At 34.4% G+C, this 17736-nt stretch overlaps 1 protein-coding gene across 10 annotated transcripts in view; it reads right to left on the bottom strand.

The window, feature by feature from the left end:
* The window catches only part of LRCH1 (leucine rich repeats and calponin homology domain containing 1), a 113441-nt gene that overhangs the window by 44044 nt on the left and 51661 nt on the right, over positions 1-17736 (bottom strand). For all 10 annotated transcript variants that reach the window (XR_005259216.1, XR_005259215.1, XR_005259213.1 and 7 more), the window contains exons 2-8: positions 16641-16785; positions 14483-14609; positions 9056-9161; positions 8431-8567; positions 7074-7201; positions 5159-5243; positions 675-780 (exon numbers count right to left, since the gene is read on the bottom strand). Coding sequence is in view for 4 of the 10 variants with exons in the window: in XM_038155634.1 (XP_038011562.1) it covers positions 675-780; positions 5159-5243; positions 7074-7201; positions 8431-8567; positions 9056-9161; positions 14483-14609; positions 16641-16785 (834 nt within the window). In the remaining 6 variants the exon portion in view is untranslated. The remainder of the gene's footprint in view (positions 1-674; positions 781-5158; positions 5244-7073; positions 7202-8430; positions 8568-9055; positions 9162-14482; positions 14610-16640; positions 16786-17736) is intronic.

Genomic DNA, 17736 nt, shown 5'->3' on the forward strand with positions numbered 1-17736 from the left:
ACACTGTAGGATAAAATCCTGTTATCTCTTCATATTCTACCAAATTCTGCTGAGTTCTCCATGGAACTCCATTAAAGTGGGTAACACTGAGGATATGCCATCTCCTATTCATGTGGCTTCCATATGCAACTTGCTGACTTCATCCTGCCATTTATCATTAGTATGCGTACAACTTGGAGAACCACTGTCTATCAGTATGTAGTGTAATTTAGAAAAACATAAGTTACTTTAACAAAATTGGATAAAATTAGATCTCTCACAAAATACAAAGAAATGTACTCCTTTCCAGAGATGATGCTGACTGACTAAAAAAGCTTTATATATACACTAAGTCCAGCTATAGAAATAGACTCCATTATTGCACTTTGCTAAATTACTGAACATTGATATTAGCTGAAGGATAGAATGGCTCAAACCAACTTTAACTTTTCTTCCCCCAGTCAGAATCAGATCTTAATAATTCTTGAGACAAGGTGCAGCAAGTGTTTTGGAATTGCTGTTGAAAATTACTAGACAGACTCAATTCAGTATAGTAAAGATTTTCTAAGTAACATAATTTTTTTATTTTTTCACAACTGTATATGCATGCCCAAAGCCTTCTGGGTAAGTAGGCAGGCATGGAGTCAACAACAGAATTTCCCTATATTTAGCTTCCATGATTTTTACATTCCAACCTTTTCTTGAGTTAGCATGGTGACCTGAATCATCCTTTATAATATGATCTTCTTCCACAATGTCCGACATTGGTACATTAAAGCTGATAGTATCTTCATCAGATGGCTAGAAAAAATAAGAGAAACACTAGTCCCAGCTCAAACCAAGAATGACAAAATGTACATGTTAACAAGATTGCTCACTAAAGAGCTGTAAATTAACATAGAAGAGGATACCAGAGCATCTAACATGACCACATCCTGTTGTAAGAAGTTGTAGTCACGCTGAAGAGATCCTCACATGAGGTTTGCCAAGTAGAACAATTCACATGTCCTCTTTTCCTGTCTTACTCATGGCACTAGTCCTCTCCTTCCACTGACACCACTGCACTGTGTTGCTCTCTGTGCTTCCTTGGGACAGCTGAAAACTACGAGGGCCTTCTTGCAGCCACCAAACTCTGTAGAAACACTGACCCTCATATCACAGCCCTTTATTTCCTTTCCTTCCACAACTCTTCTTCCCTGCTTTACCGTGCAGCTTCTGAACTGAATGCCTACAGCAAGCAAGATCAACATCAAGCAAGGCAACATCTTTAATTATGTTGACTGACAGAGCTGAAAAAAAAAAAAGCATAGACTCTCAAATACACTAGCTTTTACTGGCTTAAAAGCTCACCCATTTTTCAGCTGTATTCGCTGGTACACTAAAACACATGATTAATATCTACAAGCCTATCCTGTCTATGACTTTACAAATAGCAGCTGCACAAGGAAGCACAGACACAATTCTGTCCCAGGCCACTATGGCTCTGTTTCTCTGCAGGGCCAGCAGTGACCTGTTCAAGTGGGACCTGCTCACATCCTCTCCTGAGGTGAGCTAGAACAAAACCACAGTTTGCAGAAGAGGCCAAGTTTTTATTCTTGCTCCCCTGAGACAGAACTTACATTATAACACTCTCAGAACTTTGCAAATGTATTTTCCATAAAGTCCATGAGTGTTGCTCATTCTTTAAATGCTCTGTGTTTCTGTAACTCGCTACTCTGTGTATACATTTTCCACATATGTATTCTGTAATTATAACTGATATAATACAAAGAGCACTCTGTTCCATATCCTTAAAAATATTTTTTAAGGGAATTATATTCCCCATTTTATCAGTTCAGACCACGGTAACAAAAATGATCTGTAATGAAATGTGTTACCTATCATCAGTTATTTAATTCTAGCTAGCTTCTAGTAGAAGTTTGCCATTCTTGCTACTTTTAGATGTTCATAATCTATTTAGAAAGTATTTTTTCTAATTCCTGAAGCTAAAGTTTGTGACAAAGGATGGAGCAAACTCACCTTTCTCTTAAAAACTCAATCAAAGATACATGTGGTTATTCCTATTTTCCAAGAATACCTTGGACTCAAAACATGTTATAAACATGGACAATGATGAATGTTTTTTCTGATGAATATTTTTTCTGATGCATGTTATTGACTCTATGAATTCACTGGCTGTATTCTTCAGCTTAAGGAGGAAAAAATTAAGGATGAAAAAAGGGTGTTCGGGGGCTTCATAAAGCCTTTTCAAAAAAAAAAAAGTTACATTTTAAAATTAATAATATTTTAAAATTAAACTCCAACAGAAAATAAATGACACTCCAAGTACCCTAAGCACAAAAGTCTCTTAGATCTGAAGCAATGACAATTCAACAACTAAAAAAAAAAAGATAGGTACGATATAAATTTGTTCAGACAACCAAGGTTACAGTGAAGTTCCTTCTCTTTCAGGCTGTATCTAATATGACATTTAAGTACTAAATTTTTTATTCTAGACCAAAGTTCATGCTGTGTTAATTTTTCAACTATCCTTCAAAAATAGTACAGTAAAATGTTCCTACACACTTTATTAGAAGTTCTGGATCCAAAACAGGTACAATTTTTCTTTTCTTAGCAGAGTAACACACACTTGAGGAAAATATTTTGGAGTGTTGGTATAAAAAAAGGAACGGACCATTCAATTTGGAAACAAAAAAATATTCCCTTAACAGGCTATGCCTCACTTTCACAACCTACAGAATTCTGCAAATCATTTTCCAGGTGTTTCCTGCCACTATACTATGCAACAAAAACTATCCAAAGCAGCCTTGGAAAATACAAAAGTATCACTCCTTCACAGGTGAAATACTGTATCCAACTTCCTTCTTCCACAGTTTTATTTTTATTTCAGACAGCAAGAGAAGACAATAGACAAATCAGAATCAAAAATACCTAACATTATTTTAAGACAGAATTGAGATGATGCACTTTGAAAGATTCTTCATCATTCATACGGGTAATAAAGCACAGACAACATTCTAATTTCATTCTAATGAATTTTAACAAAAGGAAAAATAAGGCCAAATGAAGGGAGAAAAATAATCAAAATGCTGTATTTTTCCTAAAAGATGAGGTAAATGGTAGACTGCCTTAAGGCAGAATTTGCCTTCAAGTTGCAATGATGAATTTTACACCAATGCTACAACATATCTTTAACTCGAAATGCCCAGGATGGCTATACCTGGGAAAACTGATGCTGTAAGGACCCTACGAAGTCCAAGAGAGATATATAAACAGTTCATGTCATCAAGTACTCCCTCTTCTGTGTATTCACCCAAAGTCAATTAGCAAGCTTCCTAAAAACTACATTAGTGTTCAAACAAGTGATTCATTTATGTTATTAAGTTTCACACGAAAAATGACATTGTAGTAGTTTCTGTAAAATAGAAACTCAATATCCACTACCCTCCACATTAAACAGTAGTTTATATTCATTAAAAAAAACCCTCCAGAATCATGTTTTAATGATTATGACTGATCATTTAATGTTTATCCAAAGTTTGGTATGTAACTTTCTGACTGTAATTAACAACATATGTGAGCCGGTATTTGCATCATGCTAGTATTTTTTTTTGCACAATTCCCATGTGTTACACAGGTATTAAAGGTCACATCAGAAAGAAAGTGCATGGTAAATTGACTACCAAATGCATTTGGGATTACTGATCTCAGCATCTATTTTTCCTTAAAAGTAGAACAGCAGTCAGGTGGCGATAGAATGAGCAAAATGTTCTTATATAAAAAAAGTTTTGTGCTATTGAAAATTTATGGGTTCATTGTTGGTAGTGTTCAAAATATTTTTTGCAGTACTTCAATTGCTATCTTTTGATTACAGGTAGATCAATTTTCTAAAAGTGGTATTTATAGCTAAAGAGGAAATCTTGGGATACAAGTTTCATTAACAAGCCAACTGAGCTTCAGGAAGAGTAAGACTGGCAAAACAGTTTGTAGGTGCCTCTGAACAGACTCAATGCTCTTACAGCTAGAGGTAAATCATTAGAGATTTGGCTAGAATTCATAACAATTCTACTTCATTTCCATCTACCAAGAAACTTGCCCAAACACTTGGAAATTCACATGGGGTTTTTTAAAGTACTATTGTATTTAAAAGACCAATCAGTGATTAAGTGGATATATGTTCAATTTGCTTTTGAGTAACTATAAATTCAGTATCTAAGCTTGATTCTTCATATATTTGTTTCAAAAGAAACAAAATCCCTTTTCCTCAAAGGAGGACAAAAACACGAAAGAATCAGTGTAAAACTATTTTAAGTAGCAGGAAGGTCATCTTTCTAATGTGAGGCCTTTCCCATTAGGTCAGACCACAAATCTCATTACTGTATATTTCAGAAAGATTATCACCATCAATTTACACTGCTAATTATTTACTTATTTATCATTATCTATTCAGTTCAACTCCACGCAGGTTTAGCGCCCTGTTTAGCTAAAGAGTGCTTCGGAAAAAAACCTCTGTGAATAAGTTCTAACTGCTTAACACTAGTCCCACAAAGCTACCCTTTCTCTTTGCTCAGTCAGAATCAGATCAAAGTTCAGGAAAAGAGCTGAAGGTTTAGTTTCAGCATTGCCCAGCTGCCAGAACATTTAAACACATTAAAATCTGCAAAGTTTCTGAAGTTTCTCCACTATAGTTTCTACACATACTGAGACTGGGCACTATGAATTCCCAACAGGAAAGAGTTATCAGGCAAAGAAAAAAATATGTGAGAAGTCATCAGCTTGTAACCTGTTACCATGTTTACTTGTTGAAAACAGCAGACATGAATTCTGGTTTGTTTCTCATTCTCTAGATTATGTGAACTGCCAGAAAACTGTACAGGATTTTCACTATTGGTAAGTCTGTAACCATTTGGAAGCAAGTATCTCATGCACACTGCAGACAGTGCACAGACAAAAACCAACCAACCAACCAAGCAAACAAAAAACAAAAACAAACAAACAAAAAACCACCCACAGTCTCCTTTTATCTTTGTTTTAGCCATATCTTAGTGTAAAATTAATGTCAAGGATATGGTTGCAGAGGTTTAAGTCTAAAAATCTTTTCACATTATTACCAAACTTAAAATACAGTCAAAATATGAGTGCTGGGAGTGGAGTTTGACACAGAAGGAAGGTAACTTACCTCTGTTGCTGACAAACGTTTATCACCATTATCACTACCAACACCTGAATCTGAGTCCTTTTTACTTGGGTAGATATCATCAATGCTAGGTGTGAATAAAAAAAATAAAAATTCAGTAAAAAGCTATCACAGCATTTACATTCAAATTCTGTTCTGGTTTCACTTAACTCTGAGCAAATTTCAAACTATTCTTAATGGTAGAAGGTGAAATAGCCTAGTACAGTAAAACACCAAACATTTAATCTGGTGATGGTAAAATAGATCAGACTGAATGGCCAGTTAGCCTAAGGATTAATGAAGCAACAGAAATAATCTGGTACTAGCTTGCTTTTGTCTATACACTATGCAAAACTGCTTAGTTACTAGTTAAGCAGCACAGGACTGAAGCAATTCAGCAATAGGAGAAGAAACCAAAATAGTAAAACTCAAAGTGGAGTTAACTGATACAATTGCAACCACTGATCCATTAAAACAGAACTCATATCTCCCTCAGGCTTGAAATAATTACTGACACAGAAACCTCCTTTTGGTACCTTAAAATAGACCTTGGAATTTAGGTTTTTGAGAAAATTACTGCAATAATGGCAAAGGCTCTCTATTCTGGTTTCATTACCCAATACCACCTCTACTCATTTTAAAGTGCACTATTAGATGCAGTACTCTCATCACCTAATTTTTTTTTAAAATATACCTTATATCCCTTTACTCGCTATCCTGAAAGCTGTGATACTGAATTCAGATTGACACAGCAACTTAAGAAAGAAGTTTTATCATTCTTCACATGAATAAGGAATCTGATTCATTAATCCTAATCTTAAATTACCTCTTATCAGTAAACACTGAAGATTGTTTTGCAGAAACTGCCTTTGGAAATCTACTATGTACCATCCCCTTACCCTAATCTGTATTCTCCAATATGACCAAAATACCAGACAGGACATGACATTCCTGTCAATTTTCTTGTATACTAAAAGAACAATAGAGAAAACCAGTAAGTGTTTCCCAAATGAAACACCTATTCTTCATCCTGGATTCTTCTCATCTTTGACATTTATCTGATAGAAATTCACAAAGGGATCTCCAAAGGCACATGAACAAAAACATTTTGATTCAAATTTCATTGAGATGACTGAAAGGGGAATTCTGTAACAACTCTTGTTTTTTTCCTCCCAGGATTTTAGCAGTAATATCTCTACTATTACTAATATCAACACTTTGTTTTCATTGAGTACTTCTCTTCAAAGATATCATACTTTCTCTGATTGGTTATATTACACTGCCCTTGTTGGCAAAGAAAGACTGGGCTAAAAGCTGACTTCCAACCAGCTATGGAGATTCTCATAGAAAGGAGCTGCTTTGTATCTGGTTCCTGTCCTTAAACCATGGTACAAGATGCCATTTCCTTCAAGTCTGATACAAGACAGAAGATTTTGCCTCATTTTGCTAAAAAATAAGCACACTTCATTTAAAAAGCATTCATGCAGTTCTTTTTGTTTGACAGATGATTCTGGATGAATTAAAAAAGATTAAAATGTCACGAAAGTGCAAACATACAAATCACATATATAACACATCACAAAAATCACAAAACAACACGTGAAATTAAAATTTATTTAATGTATGGATAGATAGATCAAGCCAACACCTAATGTAACTACCATCTGATTATTTTCAATGTATTCCAGGAATCCACTAGAAAGAGGTTAAATTTAAACTAAGATTCACTTTTAAACTCTTAACTAATGTGCTGTTAACTTTAATCAGAATTGATTTTTAATTTTCTGAACTCTTACATTAGAATAAAAGTAAATTAAATCTCTGCAAAAAAGTACACTCTGAATAGCATCTAAAGAAACAAAACTCTGGAACCTAAAGATAAATACTATTTTATTATTTGCAAGACTTTCATACATACCTCTCTTCCACAGGTTGTGGCAAATGCTGTGGTTCAATGGCATTAAGATACAGCGAGTCTGCTGTTTTAATCTGACAGGCTTGTACAGTCAGATATTTGAATATATGCACCTTACCCTTTGTACAAATCTGTGGGATAAAGAAAAAAATAGGTTTAAAAGTAGAATTAAAAAAGCAATTTATTCCAAGAGTCATTTAGTATAAACCTCCCTGAAATTCAACTAATATTACAAATTTCACTTAATAGAAAATAGACTTTTTTAAAAATTACTAAGTACTTCAATAATATACTCAATTATTTGTGTGTACCAGTATAAACACCCTCAGAGACTAAGACAGAAAACAAGAAAATAATGTATTATATCTTCTTTAAAAGAATCCAAATGAGCTTCTAACTAAAAAAAAAAAAAAAAAAAGACATTAAAATATATGGTATGGCCTATTACTAGCTATAAATAGAGTAATTAATTATTTTCAAAATTAGTGTATCATGACATTTAATTAACTAGTGTGCTCTTTATATTCTTGGTCACATTGCTTTTAACAGTGTCCAAGCATACTTATGATGCAATTCACCTTCATTTTAGAATTTTCTTTTTCTTTTAGTGCACACCTCTTGCTTTGTATTTTTTAGTGTAAAGGCAGCATCACTTTTGATTATAAAAAACATTTCTCCAATGTAATAAAAATTCTTAAGTATTTCAACAACTGTTCGGCAAGAACACTTGTGGCCTTCAGAGATACAGTTTGAATTTAGTGTCCAGTAAGTCAACAACAACAAAATTGTCCTTAAGAAGCAAACACAGGTTGCATTCATTGATCTTTATTACTCAGAGTGGCCTACAGTTCCAAAAAGGAGTTTTATTTCTTTGTGCATCACAATCTATGAACTTACACTATACAGTGAAATAAATTTCACACAGATTATGTTTTAGACTATTTAGGCATATCTTTTAAGTCAAAGTTAGCAAATCACTGCAGAACCTTCTAGAACTGGATTCATTTTACCAGAAAGAAGAATTACCCAGGAAGTTTATCACTACTCTTTTTAAGAATTATACACATATTCGAGCGTTAACTTTCATATGCAGATAAAAATCACAAAAATTAACAGCTAACAGAATGGACATCTTCTAAATGTGTGCTGGTTTAAGTGCTGTGCAAATTCATATTGAGAACGGAGGACATCTTTTATGTCTTATTTAGATACCTCCTATGTCTTATTTAAATATCAACAACTATCAACAGTCTGTGATGACTGAAATTCAGAAGCCTGCAATTGCAGAAGGTGACATTTTACACTCTAAAATGTGTTAGCAGCCATCCAATATTAAGGCACAACTTAAATTAATACTTACTTGTGCTGGTGGAGATTGCAAAGGATTATTCTCAAGCAGTAATACTTGTAACTGCACCATCTTTCTAAAACAAATTGGAATCACAAGCACTTTATTGCAGGAAAAGTCAAACTTTACCAAGGGAAGCTGTACTAGTTCTAAAAGTAATAAAAAGGAGAGAAGGTGTTATATCTGTTTTGATTTTTGGCACAAAATAATAAAATATTTTTTTAATAACCCTTCTTTTGCATTCAGGTAAAATACAAACTCAGGGAGGAATAAGATCAACATTTACTCTGTTTTATACTGGGAAATAAGAGTGTTGTTATACAAGTGACAAGAAATTCTAAAGCAAATACTTTGGAATTTTTTTTCCCTGAAACTCAGCTGACAGTTCCCATACTGCTTTCAGACACTTGTTTAACTTAAAAGCTGCTCAGAATCATAAAGATATATTGAAGAAACCTCACACTGTTCTTCAGTGGATACCATTGAATGTTATATTCTGCAGACCCAAATGGAACAAATGTGAACACAAGGTAATAGCTACTTTTTAATAATATCTATTTATATGATTAAAAACATTTTCAAAATTCTAATAAGAAAAGCTACTGTAAAGATATTTTTTTTGTTCATTTGCTATTACCTTGGGGTAAAACTTCGAGGTAATTTCTTCTGACATTCAGTTCTTTTAAAGATTTCAGCTGGCCTATCTGCTGTGGCAATGCTGTGATTTCATTACAGCTGACATCCTACAGTAAAACAGTAATAACAAATAATAATGAATTTTCAGCTCCTACATGTTCCATAATACAAACATAGCTAATATGCTATTATCATTGTGACATTTTATTAACCTGAAAAAATACAACAATCTATGTCCTGTAGTCCCAACAAAATAAAAAAATACATGGGAAAATGTTTGCACATTAGTTAAAACCAGAGCAAATTGTTATTTGGAGAACAAGTTAATTTTGAAAGTTAATTCAATTTCTATAGAAATATTCAAAACTACTTACTTAACAAGTTCTAGTTTTTTGCTCTTTTCTTCATCTGAAGAATTAAGTATAGTGATTATATAACTAAATGTGTTAGGATGAAATATAAAAATCCTAGTTTGTGGATCTGAGTTTTTAAAAAGGTTCTTGTTCTTCTAGATGGAATATTTAAACAAAATAAATAATAGTATTAATAATAACAATAACACTAGTAATACAGCGATAACATCCTGTAATCATGCTCAGGAAAGGCATATATTTGATCATCAGGGCACATAGTAGACCATGATGAAAAGGGACAGAGCTTATTTGGCATTACTTAACTATTTCAAGCAAGAAACTGCTATGAATGTGCATGAAAGCTCAACTTCTTGGATTAAGTCAGTCTGTGATGAGACAATTGTTAAATACTAGCAATCATTTTTGCTGCCAAACGGACATTTTCAGGCAACCTGAAAATTTCAGTAATGTCCCAATTATGCTGTCATTTCAGTACTAAAAGAAGAAAATAGTATCTCACAGTATGAAAGATAATTGGGGCAATGCCCCATTTTCCTGAAAAGCCAACTGAATACTCCTACTCTCTCAACTGTTTCAAATGCATTTATAAAGTATCTGCGAGCTCTTAGACTACTGAAGTTCAAGAAGGCAGACTTCCAAGTTATGTCTTTGAAGATGCTTGCTTTAAAGCCAGTCAAAAGCATTATATTAACTCCCTATCTCTGAGCCTAAAATCTACTTAACAAAAAAATGATAGTAAAACCAAATTATGATCTGGCAATGCTATTCCCTGTATCCAACAAGTTTCTGCTTGTAATAGAATCCTATTGCCGCCAAGACTTCCTTCCCTTTCAAAACACAGTCAGGAAATTACTGTAGCTTTTAGACAAGGAAATTAAAAATCCCAGCTAATGAGTGCATTTTTGCCCAAGTTGTCACAAAGTTTGGTTAATTGCCCTGTTCCCTGATCATTTATTTTTAAAGCTTTACTGTCCTATTTTTAATTTACAGTCTTTAAATTACTTCATAATTAGATAATTGATTTTTAGGGCACAAAATTTAAAGTCACCTTGTGGCAAAGAAACTCTAGACCAAGTGTACTAAGGCACAGATACCAGAACAAGTCAGGGAAAGAGGCAGAGAATTGTAGAGGAAGCATCAAAAAAAGAAAAAGAAAGCTGGCAGTGTGTAACCTCAAAAACAAAGTCCACTTCCACTTACAGCCTTTCAAAACATCCGCAATAAGACTGATCTGTTGTGACAGAGTGTCAGCATTCACAAGATCTCTAGAGACAGCAGTATCCTTTAGCCTACTAAACACTGTAGCCCAACTTGCATTTTTTTATTACTTTGTTTGTATAGCCATGGAAAACAAAGACTTGTAACACTTACTCATGGTTATGCTCTTGACTATTATTAGACCTCGTGAGTGTGTATGTGACAGAGGCAGTGTTAAACTTTCTCATTACTTTGGTAGTAATGGAAGCATTACTAGCAAACACCTTTGGTTTTCAAGCCATAATTTCTTACGGAATTATGCAGCAGTTTGGAACTCGGCTTCAGGTACATTTGCAGGTAACTGAAGTGCTAACACTCAAGTTCCATTGGGAAATAGTATTTGCTGAGGTCAGACTTCTGGTATTAATTATATTTTGTTCTCATCAGACAGACCACCTCCTGCCATGACAAGGCAATTTGTCAAAATCAGAGAAATGTAAGGGTTTTATTCAACATTGATTAAATTAAGGAAATTTAACATTAATTTCTGTGGCATGAAGCTCAGTGGCATGAAAGCAAAATCATCAACTGTTTCCCTTTGTTTAGGTTAATGTTTAAATGGCCTTAAACCAATCCAATTCAGCATGTACGTCAGGAAGATAAACAGAAAAACCAATAAGGTACTCTGACTCCATATTAACATATTTATTCATACACACACAGAAGTTTATCCAAATCATTCAAATGAACTTCCTCCTTATATAACTTTAAACTCAGGACTCCTGACTGACTCCATTATTCCTAAGAAGCACCTGGGTTCAGTCAGAGCTGGTGACACAGAAGCCATACCGAAGAGTAAAAAGAAGTTACACAGTACGTGAACACGTGGACCCTTTTAGAAAACAGCAGGCAGCAAGTCCCATGTGCTCAGGCTGCTGTCTCTGATTAGATGAACGAGGTAAAGGACATAAATCCCAGGTGAGAAATTTGAAGGCTTCCAACATGAGATAACAGCCCTCTCTCTGGGATGCTCCTATCTGAAGAAGGCAGAAGTGCAATACTGCCTGATAAGATGGAGAATGGAATTTTACTGTACATCTGATAGTTTTGGGTACAATTACTGAGCCATCTCTGCATAATTACTTTTCCTTGGCAGAAAGTAAGTTTCACATTGTCTTCACACTAATTTTGCACTCTCCTGGCTGACAGTAGAGGCATGATTGAGTCAAACATTTTTTTTGCAGCAAATAAAAGTAAACTTCCCAACCAATTTTTTTTCCAAATAATTACAATGTATTCTGCAGGGACAAAAACTTATGCTACAAGTACCAAAATATGTTAGCTGTCAGAATCCTAAATTTAAAATAATACCTGAAAGTTTTCAGCATGTAATATCAAAGTTATTCTATGCTACAGGTATGAAATTCATAAAAATACATACCTGTTATAGGAAAACCATTACCTACCCCACTTTGAAGGATAGAAGGGAAAATGCAGAGTTTATTGGAAAGATCTAATTTGCAGCAAATTATGTTTGCATCATTCCACAGTGACTATAGGGATAAATTTTGCACTAAAAAAGTAGATAAAAAGAACCCTTTGCTATGTAAACACAGATCTCACTGCATGCAGCTTGTGAAACAGCTGGGGAACCTGAGGTTGCTCAGAAATGTCCTATGGATACAAGAAATGGTATCATGGAGCCAGGTGGCATCTCAGGGTCTATGCCCTGGCCCAGGCCAGCACCAGCACTGTGTACACACCAAAACAACAGCACTCCCTGCCAGAGGGCTGAGTGGTGCTTCTGCTTGAATCCCATGCTATTCAGGCTGGCATTGCTCTCACAGCTGAACTTTTTGTGCAACAACTGCAATATGACTTCATGTTTTTCTGTTTGTTTCTTTTACTCGTTTTAGAACAATGATAACCTTATTATCTAAACTGCTTTACAGTTTACATGCCAACACAGATTCCCCACTCTCAATCCTACCACTATTTGCTTCTCCCAATACATCACAGTGATGTCATTTCCAGTTAAATAGTGGAACTCATTTCACTAGAAATGTACCAAACACACATGGTGGTATCAAACTGTGTAATCAGATCATCTGAACAGACTCATGCTCAATTTAACAAAAACTTGTTTTTCACTCAGCCCTCTTCCCAATGCCTTCTAAATCACAAAGAACAAGTATCAGATCTTTTCCAGTTTTTGTGTGTCTTCTAGGCTACCAAAGTGACATGTAGCTAGAGCTCTCAAATGAAACACTTTCAGAGCAAGAATTGTTTTGCTCTTTATGACAAACAGTAATACAAACTATACTATAACTGAAAAGCAATATGAAAATCCAGAATTCTAGAATTTAAACACATTATATGCTTGAACCAAACAAACCCAATCTGCTTTGGGTATAATCAACATTGATTTCATGCTTTTAATTTTTACTAAACTTCTAATTAAATTTAACTTAAATTATTTATAAAACTGGAACCATCACCTTCTATTGTGTCTATTTTAAGCACAACAAAAACAGTGCTATTACCTAACATATTTTTAAGAATAATTAAATCAGAACCATCTGTGTAAATCTCACTAAACCCACCACACACACACAAAAATTCAAAATATTTGTTAAGATAAATTAATAATGCTCACTAAAGAAAACAAACTTGGTAGTCTTGAACTCAGTCATAACTCAGAAAGGAAAAGGTAACTACCCCCACATCCTCATCAACAGCCTCATCAATTGTAATATACAGCAGAAGCCTGATACCACAGGATGCTGCTCAAAAATATCAGAAGGAAAAAGCCCCACAGTTGCCACTTCATACCACCTATGAAAAATCAATAGCAGGGTTGGGGCCTCAAGCAATGTTATTAATTTTTGCAATGTAACCTATTGGAGGAACTACTGTTATAAAAACAAGAATATGATAATAAGGCACTTTCAGGCACAGAAAAGCAATGCAAGGTAAATGCTGTCAATGGAGATACCAGCAGCTGGAAGGAAGTTCAAATCTGATTGTTTTACTATGCATAAATTAGCAACGTCAAAATACAGTTTGTCAATTTGTATCTCAAAAGGTCAAAATGAATAAAAATAACCAGAAGACTTATGCCATACAGAATTCAGAGTCTCAGCCTACAATATATAGCAGAGGAAGATAAAGGGAGAGATTAAATATATTTTTTCCACAAACATGAGCAATTAAATTAATTTTATGCTATAGTACCAAATAAATTTTGCTTTTACAGACTGTCAATGACTGGACAATCTATTCTAAATGATCTACTGCTTGTAGGAACAGTACTTGTGTAGACAGCTTTGAAAACAAGGAGTATAATCATTTTGTAGATCTGCTTAGATGGGTGTTCCAGGAAAGGAAGGTTGCATGACAAATGTAGTGAAATAAAATGAAAATAGACTGATAAGACCAGTAGCTCGAGTGGAATGCAGTGTGGTAAGCAGATAGTAAAAACACAGAAAGGAAGCAGGAGGGGAGGGTGCTACGGGGGTAAAACCTTGCAGAGCCTGATGCCAGAACTTAAGGACTTGATACAGTGAAACAGGGAGCCAGGGCAGGCAGTGAGCAACACTGGTAAAGATGAGGAACTTTGAAACTGAGTTTTGAATGAACCAAGGGCAGTGATGTTGTTCAAAAGAGTCCTGAAGAACATAAAGAAAACTCCTATAGTGTTACTATCCAATGCACTTAAGAAGTTAAAAACTTAAGTTCTGCAAACTACATTGTAGTATTAAGCACTTGTTCAAACATATGTGAAAAGTGAATTTTACTGTTTCTATTTAAATTCAAAAGAAGTCAAAATAAAAGTGAAAAAAAGATCAGTAACGTACCAATTCCATTAACTGTTTTAGCTGACCTATCTCTTCTGGAAGGGAACCTAGCTTATTGTTACTTGCAATTAAGACTTTTAGAGGAAGACCACACAGGCAAGCTGGCAAAGAAGAAAGCTGATTTCGACTGCAACAAAACAAAACAAAAAATATTAAAACCATTGGTGATGTTCTACTGTATACTCACAAACTCTGAGAGCTGCAAAATGTCTTCACTTTGGTGGGTCATATTTTGTGCAGATAAAATTGAAATTTTCAAAAGGCAATAATTAAGAAGATATTTGCACATTAGAAACACCTGATTATTGACTAACAATATTGCAGAATTTACCACTGTGGAAAAAATGCATTGTATCAGTTTCACAACATTGTATCAAATTTGTTTGTCACAAAGAACAGCTGTTTCCCTTCCTAGTGAATACAGGAAAGTCAACTGAGACAGTATTTTGCAAATATTTAAACATTCCTGTGGTTTTATATGCCATTAAAATGGATGCCTTTTGTTCCAACTGAAAAACAAATACGTAAATTACAGACAAAATTGTTATTTTCTCAATTAATTTAAAGCATATTTATAGTTGAAGATTACTTGGTACGTCTTGGTCTATGGTTCTGTGCTACTAACCCAGGTAAATACAGCAAAAATTTCTGGGACTATCAATGGTTCATTTCTTCCCAAGATTCATAAACTAGAGCTTAAAGATGACAAATATCATGACCCTTTGTGATGTCCACAAGATCAAAAATAGTAACTCGCAGCTGAATTCCCAGAAGAAACTTTATGCTTATCAGAATAACATAGTTACTCTCCTCTGGAATATTTTAAAATTTCCTTAAAATATAACACTTTCTTTCTTATGGCTATTAACATGTAGTAAAACAATGAACAGTAACTTGAAGTCGTACCCCAGTATAAACCATTTTTCTAGCTCCTGCCTACATGTTAAGGCTTCAGAAAGCAAAGAGATATGACTACACTCTGAAACACATGGTAAAAATTGTCCTGTGTAATTTCAGTAGAAATTGCAATATTGACATGAAACAAGGACAACCAAAAATCAAAATTCCACAAGCTGCAAAGCATTTCTTCAAGAACCAGGCCAGCAGTGTGCTACAAAGCTGCATATAGAGATGCATACTCATGCTCTACAAAACAGTCTCAAATGTTGTACAAAGCTAACTACCATCCTATCTCTGTTGTGCATGCCAGGATACAAACCGATATCAAAGAAAATAAAAATGAGAACTCCAACTGCTAACCAGCAGAAGCTGAAAAAATTTGGCTCCGGGTTTCTTAATTCTCATGTCCTTACAGAAGACCAAGACATAACATTTTTGAAAAAATACCTGGAAGTACTGTTTCAAGTTCTGAAGAACTCAAATGGAGGAAGCTTAAAGTCTAAAACAGTAATGCCGCAGATCAGACACAGATAAAAAATAAGTAAAACCAATTTCTAAGCTCCACAGAACTCAAAAGGAACCCAGTAAGAGATAAGGAACAGAACATAACCAGGGCAAGTGAGTAATAAATCATCATTAGTTTCAAAGGAATTTCTTTAAATAAAACATGAACAGTATCCACCAAGGCCCAAAAACTATAAATACATCTCTTGGCATCACTTTCTAATGCTATTCCACATATGGGCTCTGCTGGTAACAGACAGAAAAATATGCATTTTAAATGTATTACTTATTTCTTGCCAAGAAGCAACGTGGTTAGAAAGTCAAGGATGTATTTCCTTCTTCAGACTCTTCAATATGTTCAACATGGGAAAGGGAATATCCAAGTAAAGGGGGGATTTTAAACTCAGAGAAATTATCTTAGTCAAATAAAAAATCGCTTTTATTTTGTCCAATTTACTGTCATATGTGATATAAAATCTATTACAGTCTTGTGATGATTCAGACAAATTCTATCACTACACAGAGTTCTAATTCAACTGGATTAACTTTCTTGGTTTCTTTCAGTAATTATTTCTACATTTTGGCATTTACGATGCCTTCATACAGAGCCGTTTCTGCAGCCAATGAGCTTTTGCGTTACCCTTTTCAGTAACGTGAAAAAATACAGTCAGTTGTTCCAGAACGTTATAAAGTGCACACAGAAAAGCTTTATATATTTGCAAATAAAAAAAAAATGTGGCAAAGATAAACTTACCTCAAATTTAAATAAGTTAGCATTTGTAAGTTTACTATGGCATCTGGTATAACTTTGATACAATTGTGGTATAGATTTAGTGTTTCCAGTGACACAAAATGGCACAACTCCGTAGGAACTTCAGTTAACCTATTCTTGGATAAATCTGAAGAGAGGAAAAAGAGAAAAGGTACATTTTTTAAACCATTAGAAAGATGTACTTTGAAAAGCTGCAATTTATTAAAATAAGTGAATAAATATAATTTACAGGGGGACAGCAAACTAGATCAGTGGCTTTATTATGCAAAGTAAAGCTAGTGCAAACTTTTACAATTTTGAAATGGAACAGGCTGCATAGAAAAGAGCAAACATTCAATTAGGATTTATTTGGTCTAATAAAAAGTAATTATTTGCAGGACTCAACAGGCTGAGGAAATGGTTGCAAACAGATTCCAAAGCTCATATAATATACCCAAAGATCTAGCCAATACACAGTCAGACATCTGCAAATAACAACAGCATTCAGAGAAAACAAGCAACTGGGATTACATCTTTAATTCACTTAAATAGATAAATAAATACATCAGGTAATTCTTCAAACTGGCCTGTATTTCCTGAGTCTAAACCATTTATAAATGAATGCTAGCCAAAGAAACAGTGGTGGTCTTCAAGAATGGATTTTATATAAGTACATACAAGACAACAGTGATGGATTCCAACCCCCCAAGACACTGCTTGTACCCACAGAACAAAAGCTTTTGACTTTTGATCAGTTATTCATTCTTCATTTGCCATTCTAAGCACACAGACACAAAGGAAAATAAGGAGGAAAAAACATTACCGAGCTTTGTTACTTAACTACCACTGTATGAAGAATGAGGTATCATAGTACTGATGTGAGCCCAAGTCATAAAATAATAATGCATGGCAGCATTCAACCGAATCAACTGGGTTCCAATCATTGTTTAAGTAGTGTTGCAGAACAAATTTTATTCTCAGAAACTGCACCAATGTTACCTACCCATGTCACCAGCCTAACCTGACCTGAAGAATGGTAACCTGTGAAGTGGAAGGAACAGGAATGCACCTACGCAAAAAGCGAAATGTCTGATGGTAA

The sequence above is a fragment of the Motacilla alba genome, chromosome 1 (genome assembly GCF_015832195.1).
Source record: "Motacilla alba alba isolate MOTALB_02 chromosome 1, Motacilla_alba_V1.0_pri, whole genome shotgun sequence".
NCBI lineage: Eukaryota > Metazoa > Chordata > Aves > Passeriformes > Motacillidae > Motacilla > Motacilla alba.